Source organism: Emys orbicularis, chromosome 1 (assembly GCF_028017835.1).
Source record: "Emys orbicularis isolate rEmyOrb1 chromosome 1, rEmyOrb1.hap1, whole genome shotgun sequence".
Lineage (NCBI taxonomy): Eukaryota > Metazoa > Chordata > Testudines > Emydidae > Emys > Emys orbicularis.
In genome coordinates this window covers 220,511,275-220,535,588 of record NC_088683.1, presented here as the reverse complement: position 1 = coordinate 220,535,588, position 24,314 = coordinate 220,511,275, and the positions used below count along the sequence as shown (strand labels likewise).

At 38.6% G+C, this 24,314-nt stretch overlaps 1 protein-coding gene across 1 annotated transcript in view; it reads left to right on the top strand.

Moving 5' to 3' along the window:
* The window catches only part of IL1RAPL1 (interleukin 1 receptor accessory protein like 1), a gene marked incomplete at its 5' end in the record, with an annotated part of 543,011 nt that extends 527,780 nt beyond the window's left edge, over nt 1–15,231 (top strand). The window contains 2 exon segments of the mRNA XM_065423246.1: nt 12,961–13,131; nt 14,513–15,231. Of these exon segments, the coding sequence (XP_065279318.1) occupies nt 12,961–13,131; nt 14,513–15,231 (890 nt within the window).
* Between the last annotated feature and the right edge of the window lie 9,083 nt (nt 15,232–24,314).

Below are 24,314 nucleotides of genomic sequence, written 5' to 3'. Positions count from 1 at the left end.
TGCTTACTCCAAATGCTAAACTGCCTAGTTATGGCTCTGTCATTATGGGTTGGCTAAGAATGTTGTCAGGATGCAGTGGAAACAATTTCAGTTTTTTAGAGTAATAATGTTGGCTAAGTTAGGGATGGTGTGACATTGTAGCACTCCCATGAGATCCCACAGGATGAGCCACTCTGTACCAGTGAAGCTTGGCAGTCCTCTTACTAAACTGCTATCAGATGTTATGCATTCACTCCATTTCCTTGATCCTTGCTGGAACGGGAACTAGGTGATGATGAGGTCAGAGTGCCCTCTCTCTCCTCATAACAGTCCCTCCACTCTTGCCTCAGTCTTCTCGCTGGTGTGGAGTATTCACTGGATGTGCCTCCTGGCAGCATCTTTCAGACTGGGTCTTTGCAGAGGAGGATTTAACAGCTCTAAATGAGAACTCTGTTGCCCTCATCAGCTCTCTAACTCAAGCTTCAACTTGGAGAAACGCCCCTGGCTTTGCATTGATTCAGAAAGTCAAGGAAAGGAGAGCTTCCATTGCTTTTGGCACTGGGAGCCAAATCAATGCTCAGCTTAGAAGGCTTGGCAGGGCAGTTTCTGTCTTGGAATCACTGTTGGAAGTGGGACTACTTATATAAACCACCTCCCTACAGCACCTTCTCCTTCACCCCCATTTCTGCAGCAAAATACTGGCAAGGTTCACATGGGATCATCCACATCAGATTTTGTCAAGACAAAAGAAGGTCAACAATAGTTGTTAATAACTTCTGTGGTTTGTGAGTTAAGCTGAACAGGAACAAGGCACTTCTTATTCTGAAACATGTGGAGGTAATCAGGAACAACGCCATGTGTAGACAAGCCCATGCATTATGAAAAAAAGGAAGACACCTTTGAGAATCTTTTAATATGAATTAGCTACTAATACCTTGGGATATAATTTTTGCAAATGGTCTAGGCATCTTGGAAAGTATTTTTGTTAATGATTAGGCCATACAGGTATGACAACTCTGCGATTGCTGCTGAAGCTAGTGACACATTCCCAATTACAGAATCTCCCCTGGGGACCAATGAAATAACACTGCAGTAACAACCTCAAGTGTGCATATGAGTTCTAATTGACTGCAGGCACAGTTTGCTAATAAGAAATGTTATTTCTTGAAGATCAATTTCAAATTTTATCAAATAAAGCAGCTACACAAAAATCAGCTTTAATCCTTCCAAATGTTAGTAGTAGAGTTAGTGATAGAATTATACAAAAAGAGGATTTCTCCTCTTAATTAAAATTTATAGTCTCAGTGTTGACTCACTTTAAATCTTTTTAGTTTTAGGCATTTGGCTGCATTTGAAATGTCATTCAAAGAGTAAAATCACAATTTATGTCTGCAGATGGGGATTTGTAGCTTGTATCCCTGAAATTTATTAGTTAAAAGAAAAATGGGTTCTATTGTTAGTGTCTCCCTAATTTTTTTTATTGCAATTAAGGCATAATTTTAACTGAAATTCACAAAAAAATTAACATTATCATAGTAATGTTCTTTATAAGATTAACTGTAAGAAGAAGACAGATATAGGCTACCTGTTCCAGAAATAGAATAGAAATAAAAGACTGTTCAAATGTATACACTGTCATGTTAAAAATTGCATATGAGTTAGCAAAGCCCTTCATATAGCATAGAAAGTGTGGGTAGGTATTTCCACTATATGGTCTCTTCTGGACCTTAGCCAGCTGCTCTATCAACTATTTACATGCTTTGGAGTGTTCTAATAGAAAAGGTCACCCTAGCATCTACACCTGTACCCTGATATAATGCGACCCGATATAACATGAATTCAGATATAATGCGGTAAAGCAGTGCTCCGGGGGGGCGGGGCTGCGCACTCCGGTGGATCAAAGCAAGTTCGATATAACACAGTTTCACCTATAACGCGGTAAGATCTTTTGGCTCCCGAGGACAGCGTTATATCGAGGTAGAGGTGTATTACGTTCTTTTCACCCCAGAGTAGTCTCAAAGATATGAGAGATTTGAAGATCGCAGCTGGCATAACCCAATCTGTCAGGTTTAACTTGAGGTTAGTAGTGCTGTATGTTAGGGAAGGGACATGAGTGACTGTACTCCTTCCATCCTTTTTTTTTTTTTTTTAAGCCTAAGGAAAATTGGAGCCTGTTTCAAGACATAGGCTGAGGGTCTGTGTCTCCAAACCATTTTTTCCTCATTCTAATTCACTAAATAACTGATTTTTCAGATTCCTGGTAGTTCGGGGGGGGGGGGGAGGAGAGGTTGGGTTTGAACCGAATTTGAAAATTCTGACAAATTTCATCAAATTGAAAAAGTCTATTTTGGGTGGAACAAACCATTTCATTCAACCTGAAACATTTTGTTTCAAGGCAGTTTTACAAGGTTGAATTCACAAAGTGGCCAAAGGAAGAGGTAGTAATGCCTCCCTTATAAGGTTTAGCCCAGTGGTTAGGGCACTCAGCTGGGATGTGAAAAACCCAGGTTCAATTCAACTGTTTCCCTGATGGGGAGAAAGCATTTGAATAGGGGGTCTCTGACACCTCTTAGGAGAGTTCTCTAAGCACCAGACTATGGGGTGTTCTGATGTGGGACTCTCTGTTCAAGTTGTTCCACTTTGGATAAATAATTAGTCACTGGCACAAGGACGTGAACCTGGGTCTCCCATCTGCTTGTTGAGGACTGTAAGCAGCAGGCTATAGAGACGCTTTCTTTCTCTTGCCCATAGACTATTTAATTATTTCTACAAAAATGGCTTCAACAGAGGATACTGAGAAAATCCCAACCTACGCTACCCACCTGTGACCAGAAAAGCAAAGCAAACCTCACCCTTGCAAGGCTGACTCCCAGTTCACAAATTGCATTAGCCTATGAATTCATCCAAAAAAATAATGCAGTCAATATTTTTCCTCGTGTTTAGTGTCTGCTGACCTTTCATAGATCACTCAGGTAGTATATAGTGCATGTTCATTCTTTGGATACCTTATAGTAATATTCCTTTTGTAGTTTTTGCATTCGACTGGTAAACATTTTGTAGCAATAGAGAGAATAGTTAATATCACTATCTTTTAAATGTCATAATCTTTTTAGAACTCTAAAACTCTTATAGGTGTGTTTGGGTTTTCATATAAATCTTCTAAGACTCTAATGTATCTAATATTTTATTTAACAAGTAGTAAATCTTCAGAAGTAGAATTTAATTTAAATTTTTACAGTTAATGAGAGCAACTGAGAGTGCATCTAAACATGTTTTTTTTTTCTAATTTCATTAGGAATATGAAATTAGAATAAAGCTCAGCAAAAGATCTACCATTAATAATAGATTACTCAGTTTGGTTTTGTTAATAAAATAATATTCTATCTCATGTATCTATCAATGCCATATTTGAGTTTTGACAATTGCAAATCAGCAGAAATATAGATGATAACATTTGTATGTTTGAAATAGTGGCACTTATTAATCTTTCAGATCTCTTACACCAGATTTTCACCTGCTCTGAATTATTACCTATTTTCAGGCAATATCAGCTGTGTTTCAGAAATTCAGTTTTTTAGGGAAAAGGTTTATATTAGTATTCATATAAAATATCCTAGAAACAGTGTAATTTAGTAATGTATCGTGAGATTTAGGCTTCTAAAATTCAAAAAGAGTTAATGAATTGATTGGAAGGTAGCAAATTAATTAACTACATTAAAGCTCATTACAGAATTGGTTCACTTGCTATTTGAATGCGTGTGGTTGGGGGTAAGATGTACCAGGGCCATTGACCAGTTGAGAACAAAGTTAAAATCCAAACCTCAGTCACTATTGAAACAACGTCATCCCAAATGTTGCGTGTGTCAAAGCCACCAAATAAGTTAGCATAATTGTCTTTGTTCAAAAAGCTGAGCTACTATATCTAGGGAATTTTTCACATTAAATGCTTGCACTATGGTTACCCCAATGCTAACAGTCCCTTCCTTTCATAAACACTAAAACTGACTCACCATTATTTAAATACATGAGGAATTTCTATTTTCTATTAGCCTTCAATAAATGCTAGGGGAAGAAAACTTTTTTAAATTTTGCAAAGACTCGTGACGACTTTTAGATTCTCTGGATGCCCATGCAGTCAATCAAACATTTCAATTGCACTCTTCACTATGTTGAGGGAGATGGAAAATACATGCCTGCAATACATTCGGTGTAGTCACAAATTATGAAGCTCACTCAAATTAGAACTTGTTAATATTGTTTTGAAATGGCTAAAATCGTTGGGAAAATCTCTCGATACCTATTTAAATAATTTCTTATCAACCAAGGTAATTAAAAATAGCAAAGCTTGCTGTATGAAATTGCCTTTGAATCAGTATGGCATTGATGAATCTGGTCTCTTATTTCTATTTCTTTTCTTGAAATCCTAGTTATGTCTGAATCTATACTATGCTGAAATGTACTCTGGGGAAGGAGGAGAATTAGTTATCCATCAAGTTTCCCATTGATCTAGAAATGGAACGTCTGCTAAAGGCTACATTTAGCAGCAAAGGAATCTGCATGTGATCAGCTCTGTTCAATCTAGTAGAGGTTTCTGCAGTCAATATTAATTACTCTACAGGATTTCAGGAGACATGAGAGAGATGAAGAGCCTAACTAGCTGTAAAGTTCATTAAAAGTAAACCCTGGACCTAGCAATGCTACTTGTGACATTTGTCCAAGCAGTGTTGGTTTTTCCATGTTAACAGCTTTGTGGTCAAGTACATTGCATCTGCCACACAGCAGAATTTGTGGACTCATTCCCTACTGGTCCCCTCTGTGTGGAACTAATGAAAACCTTCTCTCCCCTTCCCCCCCCCCCCCATTCCCTGTTGGCATGGCAGAGTTGGTTGAGGGAGGCTAAGATGGAGTAAGCTATACACTGAACTTGTGCTTTGCAGCTGGGGCCTCAATTGCATAGCTATGCTGGGGATAGGGGGCGGGCAAACTGGTTCAAACTAGCCTCACTGCCTGCTTTGTTTTTTTAGTTGTTTCAAATGAGTCATGTAATAAACAGCTCACAAAAATGTCTATGGTAGTAATCATTTCCCCCTCTACAGCTACATGTTTATAAATATTCATGGGGCTGTGTTAGGATGTCATATGTCATGTAGGGTTGTGTCGATTGAATCACTTCACATAATATAATGTGATTGTGCAGCCCAACTTGATACAGTGCAAGGTGTGCTACCCTGATAAATAGTTAGAAAGAGCAATCTTCAAATAGTTAAAGGAAATTGAGCTCTCACAAATAAAGGTGATATTTAGAGTTTGCTTTTAATCTCTACCAACAAAAAGATTCAGATGAAGTCTTCAGCTTCCTTGTCTTTGTGTGGTAATTAGCAGGTGTTTTTCATGCTAAGCGTGGGAGGAAGCAGGCAGTGAATGACTGTGATTCAGTTTATCACTAATGCATGCAAGCCTCACAAAAACAAATCTTTGAAATGGCATAATCTATACTTAAAGCCAAAGTGCAAGCAACAATCAATCACATTTTCATTCTGAAGATGCACTGATGGCAGCTTTAATAGCACTTCTTATGCTAATGAGGATAAATTAGTAAATTCTCATTTGAAAGAGGAGATTGTATTGTCATCATGTCTCTAGGTTTTGCTTTTGGCTGTGGGTTTTTGGTTTTGTTTCTGTTTTTTCATGTGCTGAATTTGTGTGAACTGATTTGCAACCCAGGTGAGGGATGTTAATGTAGAGGGAGATGACATCCATGATGGCAAGGATGACGTTCTGAGTAAGGTTGTTAATGTTGTAGAGTTTCTGGAGGAAGTTGGTTGTGTACTGGAGTAAAGTGGCGCCTTGTGTGGTTTGAGGATGGTTTGTATGAGTCCCAGTATTCCTTCAGTAAGAGGGTCATGGCCAGATATGATGGGTCTGCCTGGATTCCCTTGTTTCTGTATCTTGGGAAGCATGTAGAAGGTCCCTGGGGTGGGTTTGTGGGGTATGATTTTGTAGAGTTTCTCTTGGAGTTGTTTGGGGAAGGATTTGATTACACTCTTAAATTCCTGGGTGAATTGCAATGTGAGGTCTTCTCCAAGTTCTTTATAATAGATGCTGTCAGAGAGCCTCATTGAGGTAGTCATCATGGTTGAGGACTACAATGGTACCTGCTTTGTCTGCTGGTTTGGTCACTGTCTGGTGATTTGTATTTCAGGGACTGTATTGCTGTGCGCTGAGAGGTAGAGAGATTACGGTGGATGTAATATTTGTTAGGGATTTCAGAGTCAGTCTCCCCCCCACACACCCCCGACCAATCAATGTAATGGTCAAGAGTGTGGTTTTGTTAACTGTTGGGTGTGCAGTGAGATGATTCTTTTTTCCTATGACTATTGATGGGGACATGGCAGTTGTAATCCAGTTGTCCTACACAATCACAACATGTGATCCACCGCATCCAGTGCACTAAATGCTGCAATAACAATTATGTGGGTGAAACAAATCAATCATTATGCTCCCCAATGAACTCACAGAAAAATGATAAAAGATAAAAACATCATATCATCGATCAGCAAACACTTTTCACAAAATGATCACTCCATCTTTGACCTCTCTGTCCTCATCCTCAAAGGAAACCTGCATAGGACCTTCAAAAGATGAGCCTGGAAGGTTAAATTCATAACTCTGCTAGATATTAAAAATCCATGAACTCAATAAAGACACTGCATTTATGGCTCATTACAACACTCAGTAACCCACTATCCCTCCTTTGTTCCACGACTGCAGAAGTGTTAATGTCCCACTTCATCTTGAATGGTCTCTTGCAACATGTATTAATTCCTTATGCTAAACAGTCTGTTCCACCTTGTGTTTAATTGTGACAATCTGGCCTGGTCTATGCTACAAAATTAGGTCAACACAAGGCAGCTTACGTCAATCTAACTAGGGAAGTAGAATTTGAAAGTTGAAGGCAGCTTAGGTGAAAGTGATCATGAAAGGTAACATTCATGATTCTAAGGAATGGTAGGAGGGAAAGCAGCACAATAAAGATAATGGATTTCAAGAAGGTAGACTTTAGCAAACTCAGGGAGTTGGTAGGTAAGATCCCATGCACAGCAAGTCTAAAGGGAAAACCAGTTCAAGACAGTTAGCACTTTTTCAAAGAGACATTATTAAGGACACTAGAGCAAACTATCCTATTGCATAGGAAAGACAGGAAGTATGGCAAGAAACCACCCCGGCTTAACCAGGAGATCTTCAATTATCTGAAACTCCAAAGAGAGTCCTACAAAAAGTGGAAACTAGGTCAAATTACAAAGGATGAATATAAACAAATAACACAAGTACGTAGGGACAAAATTAGAAAGGCCAAGGCACAAAATGAGTTTGAACTAGCTAGAGGCATAAAGGGTAATAAGAAAACATTCTACAAATACATTAGAAGCAAGATGAAGACCAAGAACAGGGTAGGCCCGTTACTCAATGGTATGTGTGGGGTGGGGGGGGAGGAATATGGAAATGGCAGAAGTGCTAAATGACTTTTTTGCTTCTGTTTTCACCAAAAAGATTAGTAGCAAGTAGTAGCAATTTGGACATCTAACATAATGAATGCCAGTTAAAATGAGGTAGGATCAGAGGCTTGAATAAGGAAAGACCAAGTTCAAAATTACTTAGACAAGTTAAGTGTCTTCAAGTGACTTGATACATCCTAGAATACTCAAGAAGCTGACTGAGGAGATATCTGAGTCATTAGCAATTATCTCTGAAAAGTCATGGAAAACAGGAAAGATTTCAGAGGATTAGAAAAGGGCAAATATAGTGATAATCTATACAAAGAGAAATAAGGTCAACCTGGGGAATTACAGACCAGTCATCTTAACTTCAGTACCCAGAAAGATAATGGAGCAAATAATAAACAATCAATTTTCAAACACTTAGAAGATAATAAGGTGATAGGTAACAGTCAGAATGGATTTGTCAAAAATAAATCATGCCAAATCAACCTAATAGCTTTCTTGGACAGGGTAGCAAGCTTTGTGGATGGGGGGAAGCAGTAGATGTGGTATATCTTGACGTTAGTAAGGCTTTTGATACTGTCTTGCATGACCTTCTCGTAAACAAACTAGGGAAATACAACCTAGATGGAGATACTATAAAGTGGGTGCATAACTGGTTGGAAAACCATTCCCAGAGAGTAGTTATCAGTGGTTCACAGTGAAGATGGAAGGGCATTTTGAGTGGGGTCATGCAGGGATCAGTTCTGGGTCCAGTTCTGTTCAATACCTTCATCAATGATTTAGATAATGGCATAGAGAGTACACTTATAATCTTTGTTGATGATACCACGGTGGTAGGGGTTGCAAGTGCTTTGGAGGATAGGATTAAAATTCAAAATGATCTGGGCAAACTGGAGAAATGGTCTGAAGTAAATAGGATGAAATTCAATAAGGACAAATGCAAAATACCCCACTTAGGAAGGAACAATCAGTTGCACACATACAAAATGCCTAGGAAGGAGTACTGCGGAAAGGGTTCTGGGGGTCACAGTGGATCAAAATCTATATATGAGTCAACAGTGTAACACTGTTTCAAAAAAAGCAAACATCATTCTGGTATGTATTAGCAGGATTGTTGTAAGCAAGACATGAGAAGTAATTCTTCCGCTCTACTCCATGCTGATAAGGCCTCAACTGGAGTATTGTGTCCAATTCTGGATGCCACATTTCAGGTAGGATGTGGACAAATTGAAGAAAGTCCAGAGAAGAGCAACAAAAATGATTAAAGGACTAGAAAATATGGGAAGATTGAAAAAAAATGTGGTTTTTTAGTCTGGAGACTAGGAGACTGAGAGGGGACATGATAACACTTTTCAAGTATATAAAAGGTTGTCACAAGGAGAAGGGAGAAAAATGTTCTCCTTAACTTTTGAGGCTAGGACAAGAAGCAATGGGCTTAAACTGCAGCAAGGGCAGTTTAGGTTGGACATTAGGAAAAACTTCCTGTCAGGGTTGTGAAACACTGAAATAAATTGGCTAGGGAGATTGTGGAATCTCCATCATTGGAGATTTTTAAGAGCAGGTTAGACAAACACCTGTCAGGGATGGTCTAGATAATACTTAGACCTGTCATGAATACAGGGGACTGGACTAGATGACCTCTCAAGGTCCCTTCCAGTCCTATGAGTCTATGATTCTATAAATGTTTAACTTAAATAACTGCCCAGCTATGCCAACTTAATAACTCCACATCCATGAGTGGCATAGCGTCAAGGTCAATGTAGTTAGGGCGACGCAGTGTCAGTGTAGACACTGCGTTGTTTATGTTAACTGTTACTGGCTTTCAGGAGCCTTCCTATAATGCCCCACAGTAACAGTACAATAGATACAAGCTATCTTGGTGACGACACACACCGCCGACACAAGGAGCAAAGTGTTGACATACATAAGTGATGTAATTACTGCGGTAGCTATATGCTGATGTAAGTTAGGTCGACTTAATTTTGTATGTAGACATGGCCTCTAAGTCAGGCACGCCAGAACAGGCAGACCAGAGGAAGAGGTGATGCGGGGACATGGTATGGGGGCAGGGGTGGTGTGAGGTTGGGGGCTTAGGGAGAAGGGGCAGTACAGTGGCATGGCATGGGGGTGGGGCCATGGTTCAGGCATCTGTGCCCCACTCCTTTTAGGGCACTTCTGCTGCTCCTGCTCTGAGTACCTTTCCCAGACCTGAAGAAGAGCTCTGTGTATGCTCAAAAGGTTGTCTCTTTCTCCAACAGAAGTTGGTCCAATAAAAGATATTGCATCCCACACCTTGTCTCTCTAAATTATAAAATGAACAGTCAAAGGAATCATGTTGCCTGTTTATCTAAGTGCTTCTGTTTGTCACTCTTTCTGACAAAGAGTTAAAAATAAATTCTGTTTTACTAAGATCCACAGCACATTTGTCATGGTAGTTAGGTGCCTATAGAAAAGAGCAAAGCAAGAACAAAATTAAGGATAGCAATTTCCAAAGCCAGAGACCCTCATCAGAGAGAGATTCCAAGAGCCAGTCATCTTAACTGCTATGATAAGGTGTAAGGTGACAGTCTGTGTTTAAGATAATCAGATCTGAGATTAATACGTTTTTTAAATTCTTCAGTACCTCCTGAATTCTACATGTAAATTTACAGTACAGAAACTTGAAAACATATACTACCCTGGATTCTAAATGAAGTCTTATTAGGAATGCAGCTGCCTGCTCCTTGCATTATGCAGAATACTGCACACATGTTCACTAGATATTCTGTATCTCCATGACCCGAACTTGATGCCTTCTACCTTATAGTACAGTGGGTCTCAAACTTTTTTACTGGTGACCCCTTTCACATTGCAAGCCTCTGAGTGCAACCCCCCTAATAAATTAAACACTGTTTTTAATATATTTAACACCATTATAAATGCTGGAGGCAAGCAGGGTTTGGGGTGGAGGTTGACAGCTCGCGACCCCCCCTCCCCCATGTAATGACCTTGCGACCCCCTGAGGGGTCCTGACCCCCAGTTTGAGAACCCCTGTTATAGTAGGAAGTCAAGGTGTTAATTTTAACCTGCATGGTTCTAGTTAACCTGTGATCTGGTTGTCTGAGAGATCACGTCTCTGTAAAATTGTACCCTAGTTGTAGTCAGTGGAGACACTGGAGCTGGACCCTCTATGGTATAGAAGAAAGATGTTGTTGAAATAAATATTACACTGTTGCATTTAAGCAAGAAAACAATGACAGAATGCGAACAATTTTCCCTCAGATTAGAAATGTACAAACTGTCTCAATAGGAAATGCCCTGATGCCTTCAAACCAGTTTGTCTGAATACTCATTATTCCTTATAATGTATCCCCTAGAGAAATTAATGCAGTCACATACCCAATCAAGGAAGTTTGAAGTACCATGGCCATGCTCAAGCAAGTATCATTATTGTTGCTACTTGTAATGCTACAGCACCTTTCAATCAAACATCTTTTTTTTTTAAATGTAAAATTACCAAAGTTTCATACTGCTAGTTGTGGTAGTTTTCCAATAATCTCTTTACCTTATTGCTGATGAATAATATAAGATATACAACCTATTTCTGTGTAATCAGATGCTTTCTCCTCTATAAGCAGCCTCTACCTCCTATTTCATTCATTCAGTGAAGTCACAAGCCATTGGTTTGTGACATGAGACTTGTTTCTGTCTTGATGAATTTTGATATTCCAAATACTGCAGTGAAGCATGACTGAAGGAATTATCGAGGAAGAAAGTGTTTATAGTTCAGGGAGATCTTCTGGTCTGTTGTACACACACAAACACACCTCCTTGATATTTGATTCCAATGTGGAAGAAAATACAGCTCAAGTACAAAACAGTATAATGGGGAACTGATATAATGTTATGCTTGTAAAGTTGCTAGTGTGGCTGTGGTATGATTTGTATCATCTGTAAATATTAGAGTATAGAGTGTACAGTTCACAGGGAGAAGGGAGCAGAACAATATGTAAAATGTCATATATTCATTTTGTATAGACAGGCAGCACTAGTCCTGCATTCTGCATGCTTTTTTAAACAGGAGCTGTTAAAATGTAAAAAGGAGTAAAGTGAGAAAAGGATTTGTTGTTAGTAAATAGCTGAATTCAGCATTGAATGAATATAACATTACTTATGGCACACAGTAGAATATTCAATCAGGCCTCCTTTTCAAGCAATTGATATTCTCTATGGCTGGTGCATAATACTGTCTAGAGAATTAAAGGATGTTAACATTTCATTACTCCTGCCATTGATTTTTCTCTACTTTCTTCACAACAAAAATCAAAATGTGACCTCTTATTCCACTGAATTGGTTCCAGAGCACTTGCCATTATTGACCTCCTAATGAAAATTAATGATGGCTTCTTTCATTCAGTCTTACAAGTAAGCACAGCAAGCAAATTTCCCAAAAGGGTGATTTTTTCCCCTCAGATTGAAATGAAAAAGACCATATTAAATACAAATCCTATGTTAAGGCAGCATTAAGTGTGCAAATTTAAACAGTCAAAAGTCAGAACATTCATAATATTTTAATTATGATTTCAATTGCATCATTGGGGCCCAATGCTGCAAAAACTTAACCATGTCAGTAGCTTTACTCATGTACAGTCAATGAGACTACTCATATAAGTAAAGTTACGTCTGTGTTTAAATCTTTGCAGCATTGGGCCCTTTATTTGTTTATATTGCACATATTTGGTCACATCCTGCCCCCCTAACTCCCTTCATCCTGCATAGGGGAAACTGAGGGTGGCATAGAGCAGCATTTACACTAAACACTTCTGGGCCCATGATGTGGGGCAGAATCAGCAGGCCCTGGGTGCTAGATCAGTTACTTTAGGCAGCAGACTTAAGTTAAAACAACAGTAAGGCATAAAGCCACCTTTGCCCTCCATCAACTTCTCCAGTCTTGCACTGAGACAATTCGGCTTGACTGGGAGTTCTTGGCCACTGTATATATGTTAGGCATTGCATATATTAAGGTAGTCTAAGATATTGCCGTACAAACATGCAGTGCATGCTAATTAACCTTAACTATTTCATTTCTGGACTTTTGGGTGTTTAAATATGCAAATTTTGCACTAACATAGATATTTACTTTCTTTTTTCAAGACTAGAAAAGGCTTTACATTATTTTATATTTTTTAGTGGAATTATCTCCCTCTGCTCAAATAACACCAAAAAACAAACAGATGAACTGATTGCATTTATAGCCATCCATACAAATATATATGCACAAATCACCTTCAGGGTAAGACCATGGGCTCTCTTACATCTGTGTAAATTAGGGATAACTCCATCAGCGTCAAAACAGGATAAATGAGAGGACCCATATCTGGATGTGAAAACTAGATAGTTTATCTATGGCATTTGCTGATGACACAAAATTATCTAGTGAAAACATATTATTGTCTGAAGATCAAGTCAAATACCTCATTTTCTTTCTTTCTTTCTTTAGACAACAAAGATTATGATGCATATCTATCCTATACCAAAGTGGATCCAGACCAGTGGAATCAAGAAACTGGGGAAGAAGAACGATTTGCTCTTGAGATCCTACCAGATATGCTTGAAAAGCATTATGGGTACAAGTTGTTCATACCAGATAGAGATTTGATTCCCACTGGAAGTAAGTTATATTCAGCCATTTGTGTGTGTTTCCTATATGAGGAAAACAGAAAATACATATATGTTGCAACAATGTGCTTTCTATCATAATATCCTCAGAGTCTTATCTCTGAGTTTTCTCTATCATTTTAAAAAATATTTTATCTGATTTTCGAGGTGCACTTTTAAAATATTTGTTGGCTTGCCTCTGTTCTTCCCTAAAATATCACTTGCGTATTTGGTTGGGTATTATTTTCAGTTAAGATGATAGTGTTCAGGAAAGACATAGACAGGAAAGCATGACAAGACCAGTGTTTTATACGGTTTGGTGTGGAGCCTTTCTATCTATGAATCAAATACTGATGTTCTTAATCTGTTTTAATTCAGTCCATACTTGGACAAATTCCCATGGCCCTGAATGTGCACTGAGTAAAATCGGAGTAAGGACTCATTCCTTAAAAGAGACACAAATGTATCACTCCACTGTTGTACTAGTTTCAACACAAGTTTATTATCCCCCTTTGCTTATTCCAGAAACTAATCAAGCTTTTTATAGGGGGGATAATAGACTTGTGTTGAAACTAGTACAACAGTGGAGTGATACATTTGTGTCTCTTTTAAGGAATGCTATATACCATGGCATTCTGTTAGTATTCACAGCAGATGAGTTTTTGGTGTGGCTACTGGAGATCTTCCTAGAGAGCAAAATTAGCTAATTAGTGCTTAGTTTTGTTCATTTACTACTTGTTCATGTTTATTTTGCATAGTCCTGCCCAATTTTAGTTACTGCTTTAGTGAGAAGTTGTAAAGTCCATCTCCATAGCTTCCATATAGCCTTCAAACTGCCACCTTCTTACTGGATTATTCTAATTTACTTTTACTAAAGGCAGTAATGAATCTTTTATCTTAAAAAGAAAAAAAATAGACACATTAGCAGCAAAGTTGTTGTTAAGATCTGCAATAATCTGAGCATTAATTCACAGGAGGCAACATTGTAGATGCCTGGGGGGGGGAAAGACAGACTAAGGGTCCAACCCTGCAATATACACAAGAGTAACTTGTGAGTTTATTGTGTATGATTGGTCCCCTAAATCACATGGTCATTGTTCTGTTACCACACAGAATGACTTTTAAAACAGAAGAATGATGATGATAATACATAGCCTTGCTCACGTGCAGATGTTGGTATTTGTACAAAAAATTAGCCAGTACCCAAATATTCTGATGAATAGAAATCCATTCACGTCAGGGGGAGGGGAAATTGAATGAATGTATGCAATCAATACTTTTCAGTGTTCAGCCAACTGTTCCTGGACAGGAGAATTTAGCCCATTTGTTTCTACCGAGGTTTTTGGGTGAGATACTTGCTTCGACTGATCTTGAGCAACTGTCTTTTTTTATAGCCTACATTGAAGATGTGGCAAGATGTGTAGACCAAAGCAAGCGACTGATCATCGTCATGACTCCAAATTATGTGGTAAGGAGAGGCTGGAGCATCTTCGAACTGGAAACCAGGCTTCGGAACATGCTAGTCACTGGAGAAATTAAAGTGATACTGATTGAATGCAGTGAACTCCGGGGAATTATGAACTACCAGGAGGTCGAGGCCCTCAAACATACCATCAAGCTTCTAACTGTCATTAAATGGCATGGACCAAAATGCAACAAGTTGAATTCTAAATTCTGGAAACGTTTACAGTACGAAATGCCTTTTAAGAGGATAGAACCCATCACACACGAGCAGGTTTTAGATGTCAGTGAGCAGGGGCCCTTTGGGGAACTGCAGACGGTCTCAGCAATTTCAATGGCTGCTGCCACCTCCACTGCTCTTGCCACTGCCCATCCAGATCTGCGCTCCACCTTTCATAATACGTATCATTCACAGATGCGCCAGAAACACTATTATAGAAGCTATGAATACGATGTACCTCCTACTGGCACCCTGCCTCTTACCTCAATAGGTAACCAGCATACCTACTGCAACATCCCTATGACACTCATCAATGGGCAGCGGCCGCAGACAAAAACTAACAGAGAGCAGAATCCAGATGAGGCTCACACAAACAGTGCGATACTGCCCCTCTTGCCACGGGAGACCAGTATATCAAGTGTCATTTGGTGACAGAAATGCAAAGGGGGACCCCAACCCCCTGGAGTAGGAGCTAAGTGTGCAGTCTGGTGCCTGGAACTACATCCTCGACTGCTGCTGTTAAACATGCATTACAATCTATAAAATACGAGGAAAAACAGGGTCTTGTACATATGTTTTTTGCAGTTTCTTTGTAGCATCAGTCTTCCTGTTTTACCCATGTCTCTGCCATTCACATCTTTGACTTTGTTTTATACGTCATTGGAATTTGTATATTACGGTTTTTTTAAATGAAGAGACTGCTGTATAGATAGGAAATCTTTTTTGCTCCATTAGTATAGTTTTAGAATTTTTTTAAACATTTCTTGGGAATGCTTGGACGAAGCTATGTTAATATCAGAAGCACCATCCATTTTGTTGGCCTGCCTAGCCTGATACATGAAGGCCATGCCTGCTGCATTTCACCGTTGTGAAGAACCTTTGTTCTTAGGAGGACCCCGCCAATCATTCTGAGCTCCAATTTCATTACTTATCCCATGACAACACTTTTTCCTCCCGCCTCCCCTTATGATGGTCCCATGCTGGGTAACACTACAGACAGTCTGATCATCTAACATTTAACTCAGTAAATGCTTGTCAGACAACAAGATATACCCAATATGTATCAATTGCCTCACAGTAACCACTACAGAGTGTGTAGAAAGTAGAGTTTGTTTTTGTTTTACAGATGAGTTTATTTGTATCCCTTTTATTTATATAAAGCAACAACCCTAATTTGATCACTTCTGGAATAGTGTGAATGTGTGAATGTGTACACAGCTTTTTTTTTTTTTTGCTTGTTTTTGTTAAGCATTTGACTTTTTCTTTTCCCCCTTTTAAATTCTGCAAATGAGGTTATTTGCAATTGTCAAACAAGTAAGGTAATAGGTGTTGAAGTGCAGTAAATCCTGCTGAGATTTACAATGATGGCTTCCAAACCAAAGGGGAGTAGAAGGACAATATCAACTATGGTTTGTCACATTGTATTATAGAAAATGGATTTTTCTAAAAAGTAAGAGCAAAACATTTCTTTCCAGCTGAGTATGGATTCCCCTTGTATTTGAATGTTCCAATCACTGTAATTACTTGTCAATGATATATTCACATTTGAACATTTTTATATTTTGTTTTAGCTTGTTACAATAAGTAAAACCTTATTAATTTCAAGGTGATTTAAATGAGAACTCAGGTAGTAAAAAAGAAATTATGAGTACCAACGAACATAAATGTTGTAAGAATAAACATTTATTTATACAATATTAATATTTAAATTGGACGTGGAAGCATTAAAAACCATTAAGTTTATTGAATAAATAAATAAACTAGTTTGGTTTTTAATGCATGATTCCATCTTTGAGGATTGCAGATTACATGTGTACCATTGCTCCCAGATTAAAAAAAAAATCACTGTTCAGATATCTCTAGAACTAATGGAATAAGGATCTTACCCATATTTACATTCAAATGATGCAAAAGTCACTTTCCATTTTAGGAAATTTAAAGAATGGAGTTAGATTTTTTTTTTCTTTTAAAAGGGCCATATTCTCTGCTGGTGTAAATGGAACTAGTGGAGGTGCTCCAATGACCATCAGCAGAGGATTGGCCCTTTCTTTTTTTTTTAATATCAACAATACAACATGAACACTAGGAAACAGCTTTTAAATTATTTCAGCAACTCATTACATAGCAGCTGACTGGTGTTGGCCAATATAATGGATGTTGTGTGATTTGTTCATTCTTATTATCACTATATTCAAAAAAATACAAGTTTTAATATTTTGGTCTCATTAGTAAGATGTGATTGGTCAAAAATGTGTAACCTGCAGTTTGTGGGCGTTTGTGGGGGTAAGTCAATATTGACAATGTCTGAGGAACGACTATTATGTTGTAACAGTCAAGAATTGTCAGAATCTGCATAACCAGTTAAAGGAGCTTGGGGATGTGCACTGACTTTTATTTGCTGAAAAATGTTTTTTTCTCTGACAATTCGCTCGGGTCCTTTTCTACAATCTGTTCTTTATTTCAATTGTGTCCCCCTGGACATGTGCCAAATATCCACAAAATGAAAATGAAGCTGCCAGGGCAGATAAAATTTCAAGACAGCTTTACAGATTTGATTATTTTCAGATTGTAAAACAATTGTTATTTATTTTATATTATAGATGCCTGTCAGGAACTGATGGCATTTAACTTCATTTGACTGGATTCTAAATTCCTCCAATACCCAGAAAAATTAAAATATTGTAAAATCTTTCCCTCGTCCCTCCCCTTTATATTTTTTAAGATGAAGATTGGGATGTGGAATAAATATAGAGTGTAACAACCTGGCGACAGTCACATTATAGGCATTGGTAGGTGTTTCTTTAGCCACATTGGGGGTACTTTTTTGTTGTTCTATTTTTAGTGTAGATTTAAGCACTTTGAATAGCATGATTCAGGGATTGATGGATACTATTTGATATTCACACTATTTAAGAAAAGTTTTTTCTTATTATGCTTTGTCATATTATTAAACAAAAACAAACAAACAAATGAAAAAAGAAATACATGGAGAAGCTATCTATGACTTTAGAAACATTCCTCCCAGGTATTCCTCTACTATAAACAGCTCTGTGTGAGAAACAGTGAAGGAAACTGTCATGTGTTCACGTGCTCTATGTTTGACAAAAGTTCTGTTAGAACGCAAAATAAAAAGGAAAAAAAAATAATTTGCCCTAGTGCTTAGGCTCCATCCTTTTTTGGTTCAGATGTTCTAGTTTTTGATAATGCAGTCTGAAGTGTGCATGCAATAGCCAAGTGCAAGGGTTAGCCATTAAAAAAAAAGCACTTTACCTTTGAAAATTGTAGTGTGGTGATTGGACAAAACGTATTATGCCTGGTTTTCATCTGTCACTAATTGTGGGTATGTATATGGAGTCGATGTACATGAAGTATCTAGATACGGTGCTCCATCATTATAAGATTCTCTTATCAGGCTACTCCTTGATATAAAGCTAAAGGACTTTATCACCCCGCCCCATGGAAACTCACTATAAACATCCCCCTTCTAGAGGTTCAAACACAGCTTTACTGAAAGGGAGGACTGCACAGCATGCAGCTGATTATTTTGAAGATAAAGTATCTCTGGGCTTGATTCTGCTCTCAGCTACATCAGTGTAACTCTATTGCAGTTGATGAAGTTAAACCAGTGTAAAAACTGGTTTAAGTGAGAGGAGAATCAGGAAAAATGGATCAGAAAAGAACTTGTATTTACAACTAACGATGGGATAAAATTCTGACCCCCCCACTGAAGTCAGTGAGAAAACTCCCACTGACATTAGTGGGGCCAGGATTTCACCCTAGGAGTCTACATCATAAAACACTTTGGCATTCTTTCTTTCAAGATGGCTGTTGCTCGGGTTACACATTTTTTAGCCTTAGATGCAAAATTCTTGCATTTTCTGTTAGCACCCAGCTGTTAAAATGAAGTAGACATTACATAATGGCAGATAATCAGACTCTACATATTTAGAAAACCTGTTATACTTATCTGATTAAAATGCACAACATTTTAGTTGAATTGCATGCATTAATAATACATTTACATTATAGAGTGAGCAATGAGCTTTTGGGGAAACAGGCCTGATGAGCAGGCTTCCTTTTTTCTCAAACTTAAAAAAAAAATTGTTATGTCTACAAACCTCGGAAAAACTTTATTAGAATTACAATAAAGCAGACACTAAGAAAAGCCAATGGAATAAAAGCCAAGGTAGGAGAAGGGGGAAACATCAGCCTGTTTCTTAATTGGGTTATGGACATTCTCTGTTATGGAGTCCAGCCGCAACTCAGTCCAACCTACATAAAGCAACTGGCATGTGCCACATCCTACAGATGGATCAACAGAGTCAGAAATACAGCCCTGATATCTGGCACAGTGCTGAATGGTTTTGCATTTGCTAGTAACCCAGCAGCATACACAGTTGTTGGGGAGTCATCCATAGTTGTGGTACATAGGGAGACCAAATTTTGTGGGCACTAAGACTCTTCCTCCATAACAGGCTTAGTGCATGATCTGGAGCAACTATTTTCATTCTTACCCTCCCTACACACAACTCAATATCATTTCTACCCCTCTTCATAACTGAACAGGAGCTTTGTTTGGCTGGAATTAGAGAAACATGGGCAGTTTCATAACACTGGGTATCTCCCTGCATAATGCTTGCTTCAAGTTCCTTAGCTGTTTTATCTTTGCCACAGCGCTAGCTCTGTTAATAGTCACTGAGTGGAGAAGGAGGAGTGAGCATTTCACCCTTCAGGTATGATTTAGTAGTATCACTGGTTTTGTAGGTTGAATTCAGCATTGATACCATGCTGTCTCTTGGGGCATGTTATTTTGCTGAACAGTTCCCCATTGACACTGGACATACACCAAAAGAGGACAAGGCAGCATCATGCTTCTCTAACTGAGCTTTGGTTGGTGTTCCAGAATCTGCAGAGCCTTTGGAAGTAAAACCAATAGAAATGAACATTAAGATTTTTCCTTTTCAGTTTTGTTTTTAATTCTGTTTGACATCAAGTCTGGTCTTTGTACTGTACTAATAGTGTCTATGAGATGGTTAGGCAAGACTTCAGTGAGTTATATTGCACTCAGTAAACAGAAAATGTAAAAAAAAAAATGGAAAGATGTGGCCATATTAACAGTTTGGTATGTGGTAAAAAAAAAAGTAAACCCCTCCCCAATGTGCCTAAATAATTTATATAGTGCTAAGGTCTGGTCCTGGGAAGGTATCCTGTTTGTAACAACGAGAAACTTGACTCAAAAGCTTAACACAGTGGTTCTCAAACTGGGACCGCCGCTTGTGTAGGGAAAGCCCCTGGTAGGCCGGGTCAGTTTGTTTACCTGCCGGGTCCACAGGTTCGGCCAATCGCGGCTCCCACTGGCCACGGTTCGCCGCTCCAGGCCAATGGGGGCTGCGGGAAGCGGCAGCCAGCAAATCCCTTGTCCCGCGCCCCTTCCCGCAGCCCCCATTGGCCTAGAGCCACGAACCGCAGCCAGTGGGAGCAGCGATCAGCCGAACCTGTGGACCCAGCAGGTAAACAAACCGGCCCGGCCAGCCAGAGGCTTTCCCTACACAAGCGGCAGCCCCAGTTTGAGAACCACTGGCTTAACAGCATGCTCACATATTATAGTCAATATCCTCAATAACATCTTTACAAAACCAACCAGTATTTGATTCGAACATTTTTGTTTCTGTTGAGTTAAGGTTGCATGGATTTCAAGAATTCTGGCAGCTAGTTTTGAATGTTGTATGAAGTACACAATCCCTATCCAATACATGGTTTATAGAAAGGCCCACACTACAGCTGTTAAACTGAGATTTTCATTTCATTTTAGTTTGACAGATGCCATTTTTTCCCTGACTGGTGTCAGATATAACAAGGTGCGAACATAAATGTTAATGATAAAATTTTAATTTGCTTTTAAACCTTATCTCCTCTTTTAATTAAATCTTAGTTTTCTCCCCATCCCCAAATATAAATAGCATAAATGTCAATTCTTCAGGAAAAATAAGTACCCAATAATCACACACACATCTTGAAAGGACTTTATAAATGTTACCTAATTAATCTCCACAACCAATTCAGAGGAGGCTAGGGAAATTGTGTCTTTACAGATGGCAAACTGAGATAGAGGGGTAAATCATAACCTGTCTTGCACAGCAACTCAAGGGACTAAAGGGGTGTAAGGTCCGTGTTTGCTCCCTTGTGTCAGGGTAGAAACCAGATGGAGCCTTTGTTCCACCCGCCACAACAAGTGGGCCAGCATATCTGCACCAGCATATCGAGTGACATATGCCAGGTCAGATATAGGTTCAGTATAGGTCCTTTACCCTCAACGCAACAGGGAGACTTGGAAACGGATTGTGCCTCTCCCAGTCTTTTCGGTACACATGGTAAGCACTGTGGTTGAGCCCAGCAAGTTACAAAGTTAAGATGAAAGCATCAAAAGCGTGATGACAAATAACTCCCAACCTGTGCTCCAACCACACCTCACTGCTCCTGATCTTAACCTTCATTCCTTCCGGTCCACCCCCTGCCCCCTCCATTTACCTTGCAGTCTCTCCAATACTCAAGATAAAACACAAAGCTTGAGGTGCATCCTTCAAGCCTGGCTCATATGAACATTCTTTACCTGTGGGACTATTTGGGTGAGTAGATGTCACTTGCAGGAGCAGCTTTTTAATTTGTAAAAGTACTTGTATTCACAATTCACACCCTTTTCTTCATCCCTAATGTCTTAACAGTGCCCTTTTGGGGTAACATCCCTTTCTTTTCAAGCCTCAGTGTGTAATCTTTCTCTGGTTCATACACACCCCTGCATAAAACAATGGTGCGGTGACTAGTTCTTATGATTTACCTTATTGTTTTAGCTTCAATTCTTAGCATAGATTGATTTTCCCAGCAATGCTGTAGTCTGTTGTTTGGGAGCCTTTTTTAAACTCGTTTTACAATGTGTGACAGGTAAACAACAGTGAATGTGTGTGTATGTTTGGTTCTTTTAAAAAAAAATTTTTTTTAAATCTTCATTACAAGCTTAACAGGTGAACAGCAATGAACTTACAAACGTGGAAGAAATTGTTTGCCAGCATTAAAATTCTGTGGTGAACATCTCACTGCTGCTCTAATTATGTACTTAGGGACACTTTAAGTAGACAATTAAAACAATTAGTATTATACATGTAACTTTAGCATCACATCAGAATGTTGTACACTGGTCTTCCTAAAACCCAGAAAGCAGCAAATGGTGACAATTATGTAAATACAAAGTAAAGAGAAAAACATCCACACAGCTTTCTTATTGTCTCTAATTTGCAAAAATTACAAAGAAATCATGCTTCTTATTTTAGATCACTGAACCCATTTCTACCTCAGCAAAAGCATTTAAAATGTAACAATGCAATCCTTTACAAGACGTATAGACTCTCAAGAAGAGAAGTGCTTTCAACAAATGGAAAAGCACTTGCATCTGCTTTTTCTCCAAAGATATGTATCCAATCATATAATCATTCACAGTACTGTAAAATAAAACAGTACCAACCTGATCCCGTAAAAGTAGACTAAGTCCAAGTAAAATGGCTTTGCTCACATGAAAATTCTCTGCATGTCTTGCGGTGCCAAGGCAAACTTGTAGTGAGCCCACGGCTAGGTATGGATAGATTTGGGAAGGAAACGGAGGCCAAAGCACCATTCTTATGGTTCCATTCCACATACCTTTGACCATGTAGATACTTATTGTACACTGACTTACCAGTCATGCTCACTTTGGGGTGGGGGAGGGGTGTGTGACATGCCCACTTTTCCTTATTTGTAGTTCCCTTTGAAGGCCATACCTTGTGATGTCTCTAGAACAGAGGTTGTGTGGAGTTGTCCTGTGCAAGTGGCTGCTTGATTTGCTCCCCACTCCACCTTTAATACACAGCAAAAGTAAATTGTTTCCACTGCCTCCCTTTGCCACATTAAGCCCTTACATACCTGTATAATCAGCCTCTGGATACAACAAACAAAGGATCTGATCATGATTTCAAACATCACCTGCCTGTAGAACACTGGGTACCTAACATTCACCAGGTGTTTTATTTCCCTCTCCTGTAATGTTGAAAGATACTTATTACAAAGCTTTGTTAGTGATACTAAAGGGTTTGGTGACAGGATGACCATATCCTCTTGAATCACTGCTTAATCGCCCCGAGAGGCCCATCATTGTATATAATGATTATAGTGGCACTGAAGTGCATTTTCCCCCCTGAAGTTTGATTGTATGAAATGGTAATACTGGACACTAATATGCAAATAGGATGCTATGTCTCAGCTTTTTTTTTTTTTTTTAACAGTTAATTTACTATGAACCTTTCTATTGACTTAACTTTGAGTCAGATCCTAAGGCCCCAATCCTGCAGAGATGAGTGCTTAATGCACATGATTAACTTTACCCATTGGGACTATTCACAGTGCACAAAGTTAAGCACATCCATAAATCTTTGCAGGATTGGAGCCTTTGTGCACAATTTCGATAGGTAGGTAATTTTAGGTAAAGTAGAGACCATTACTATGCATCATTCAATAGATAACTAGACAAAATGTCCAAAGAGACTTATTACAACAAGAAACATGCATTAATTGCCAGTGGTAGGAGTGACATTAGGCAGACTTCACTTTAACAAAGCAATGGAACTGTGACTAAAAATTAACTAAACTAAATTCTGTAGAGGAATGTCTTAGCTCAGTGCCACCTTTAGTGTCTTTGGACTGAAGGTGATTTCTCCACGGGATTTAGTTTCTTTAGTTATCATGTCATGTCAATGAGAGCTGGATGTGTATATATATAATTAATTATATATAGCAACAAAAAATTGCAGTGATAATAGTACTTGAGAGTGCAGTGCACTACACTAAATTAACAGCTAGACGAGAGTCCGAATAAAGCACTTTATCATCAAACCTATCAGTTAGTCTTCTAATCGTTTAATGGAAAGAAATAGATGGATGCCATGTGGGACTTTGGGAGCATCTTTCCACACATATTTAACCCTAAGTAGAAGGAACTCAACTGCACTTACATCAGCGTACAACTGGTTTAAAGGAGAGCAGAATCAGGCCCAGAGTTGGTAATCAGCACCCACAATCAGCAAAGATGCAGATTAAGCAAAAACCTGTAAAAATGATTTTCCTATTTTATGTATTTTTGTTAAAGATGTAGAATTTCTATCTTTTTCAAGTGTCTTTCACTGATGCTATATAAACTGTAGCTCAATACATATGTTCCTTCCAAGGCTTACCATAGGGGTACACATGTGAATAAAAACTGCAGAAGTTGCCTCTTTCTTTAGACACTTTGTGCAAACCCACTGAAATTAAGGTAGACACACTATAGTTAAGTAGAAATGCAACAGACTATATTATGTGTACTGAATGTTAAATATTTTACCTAATGAGAGTAACTTATATTCATATTTAGTTAAATAATATAAAAGGGGCCATAGATAAGAGTGCATTTTTATTAGTGATGCTATACATGCTGCTGAAAAGCAAAAGGTAAA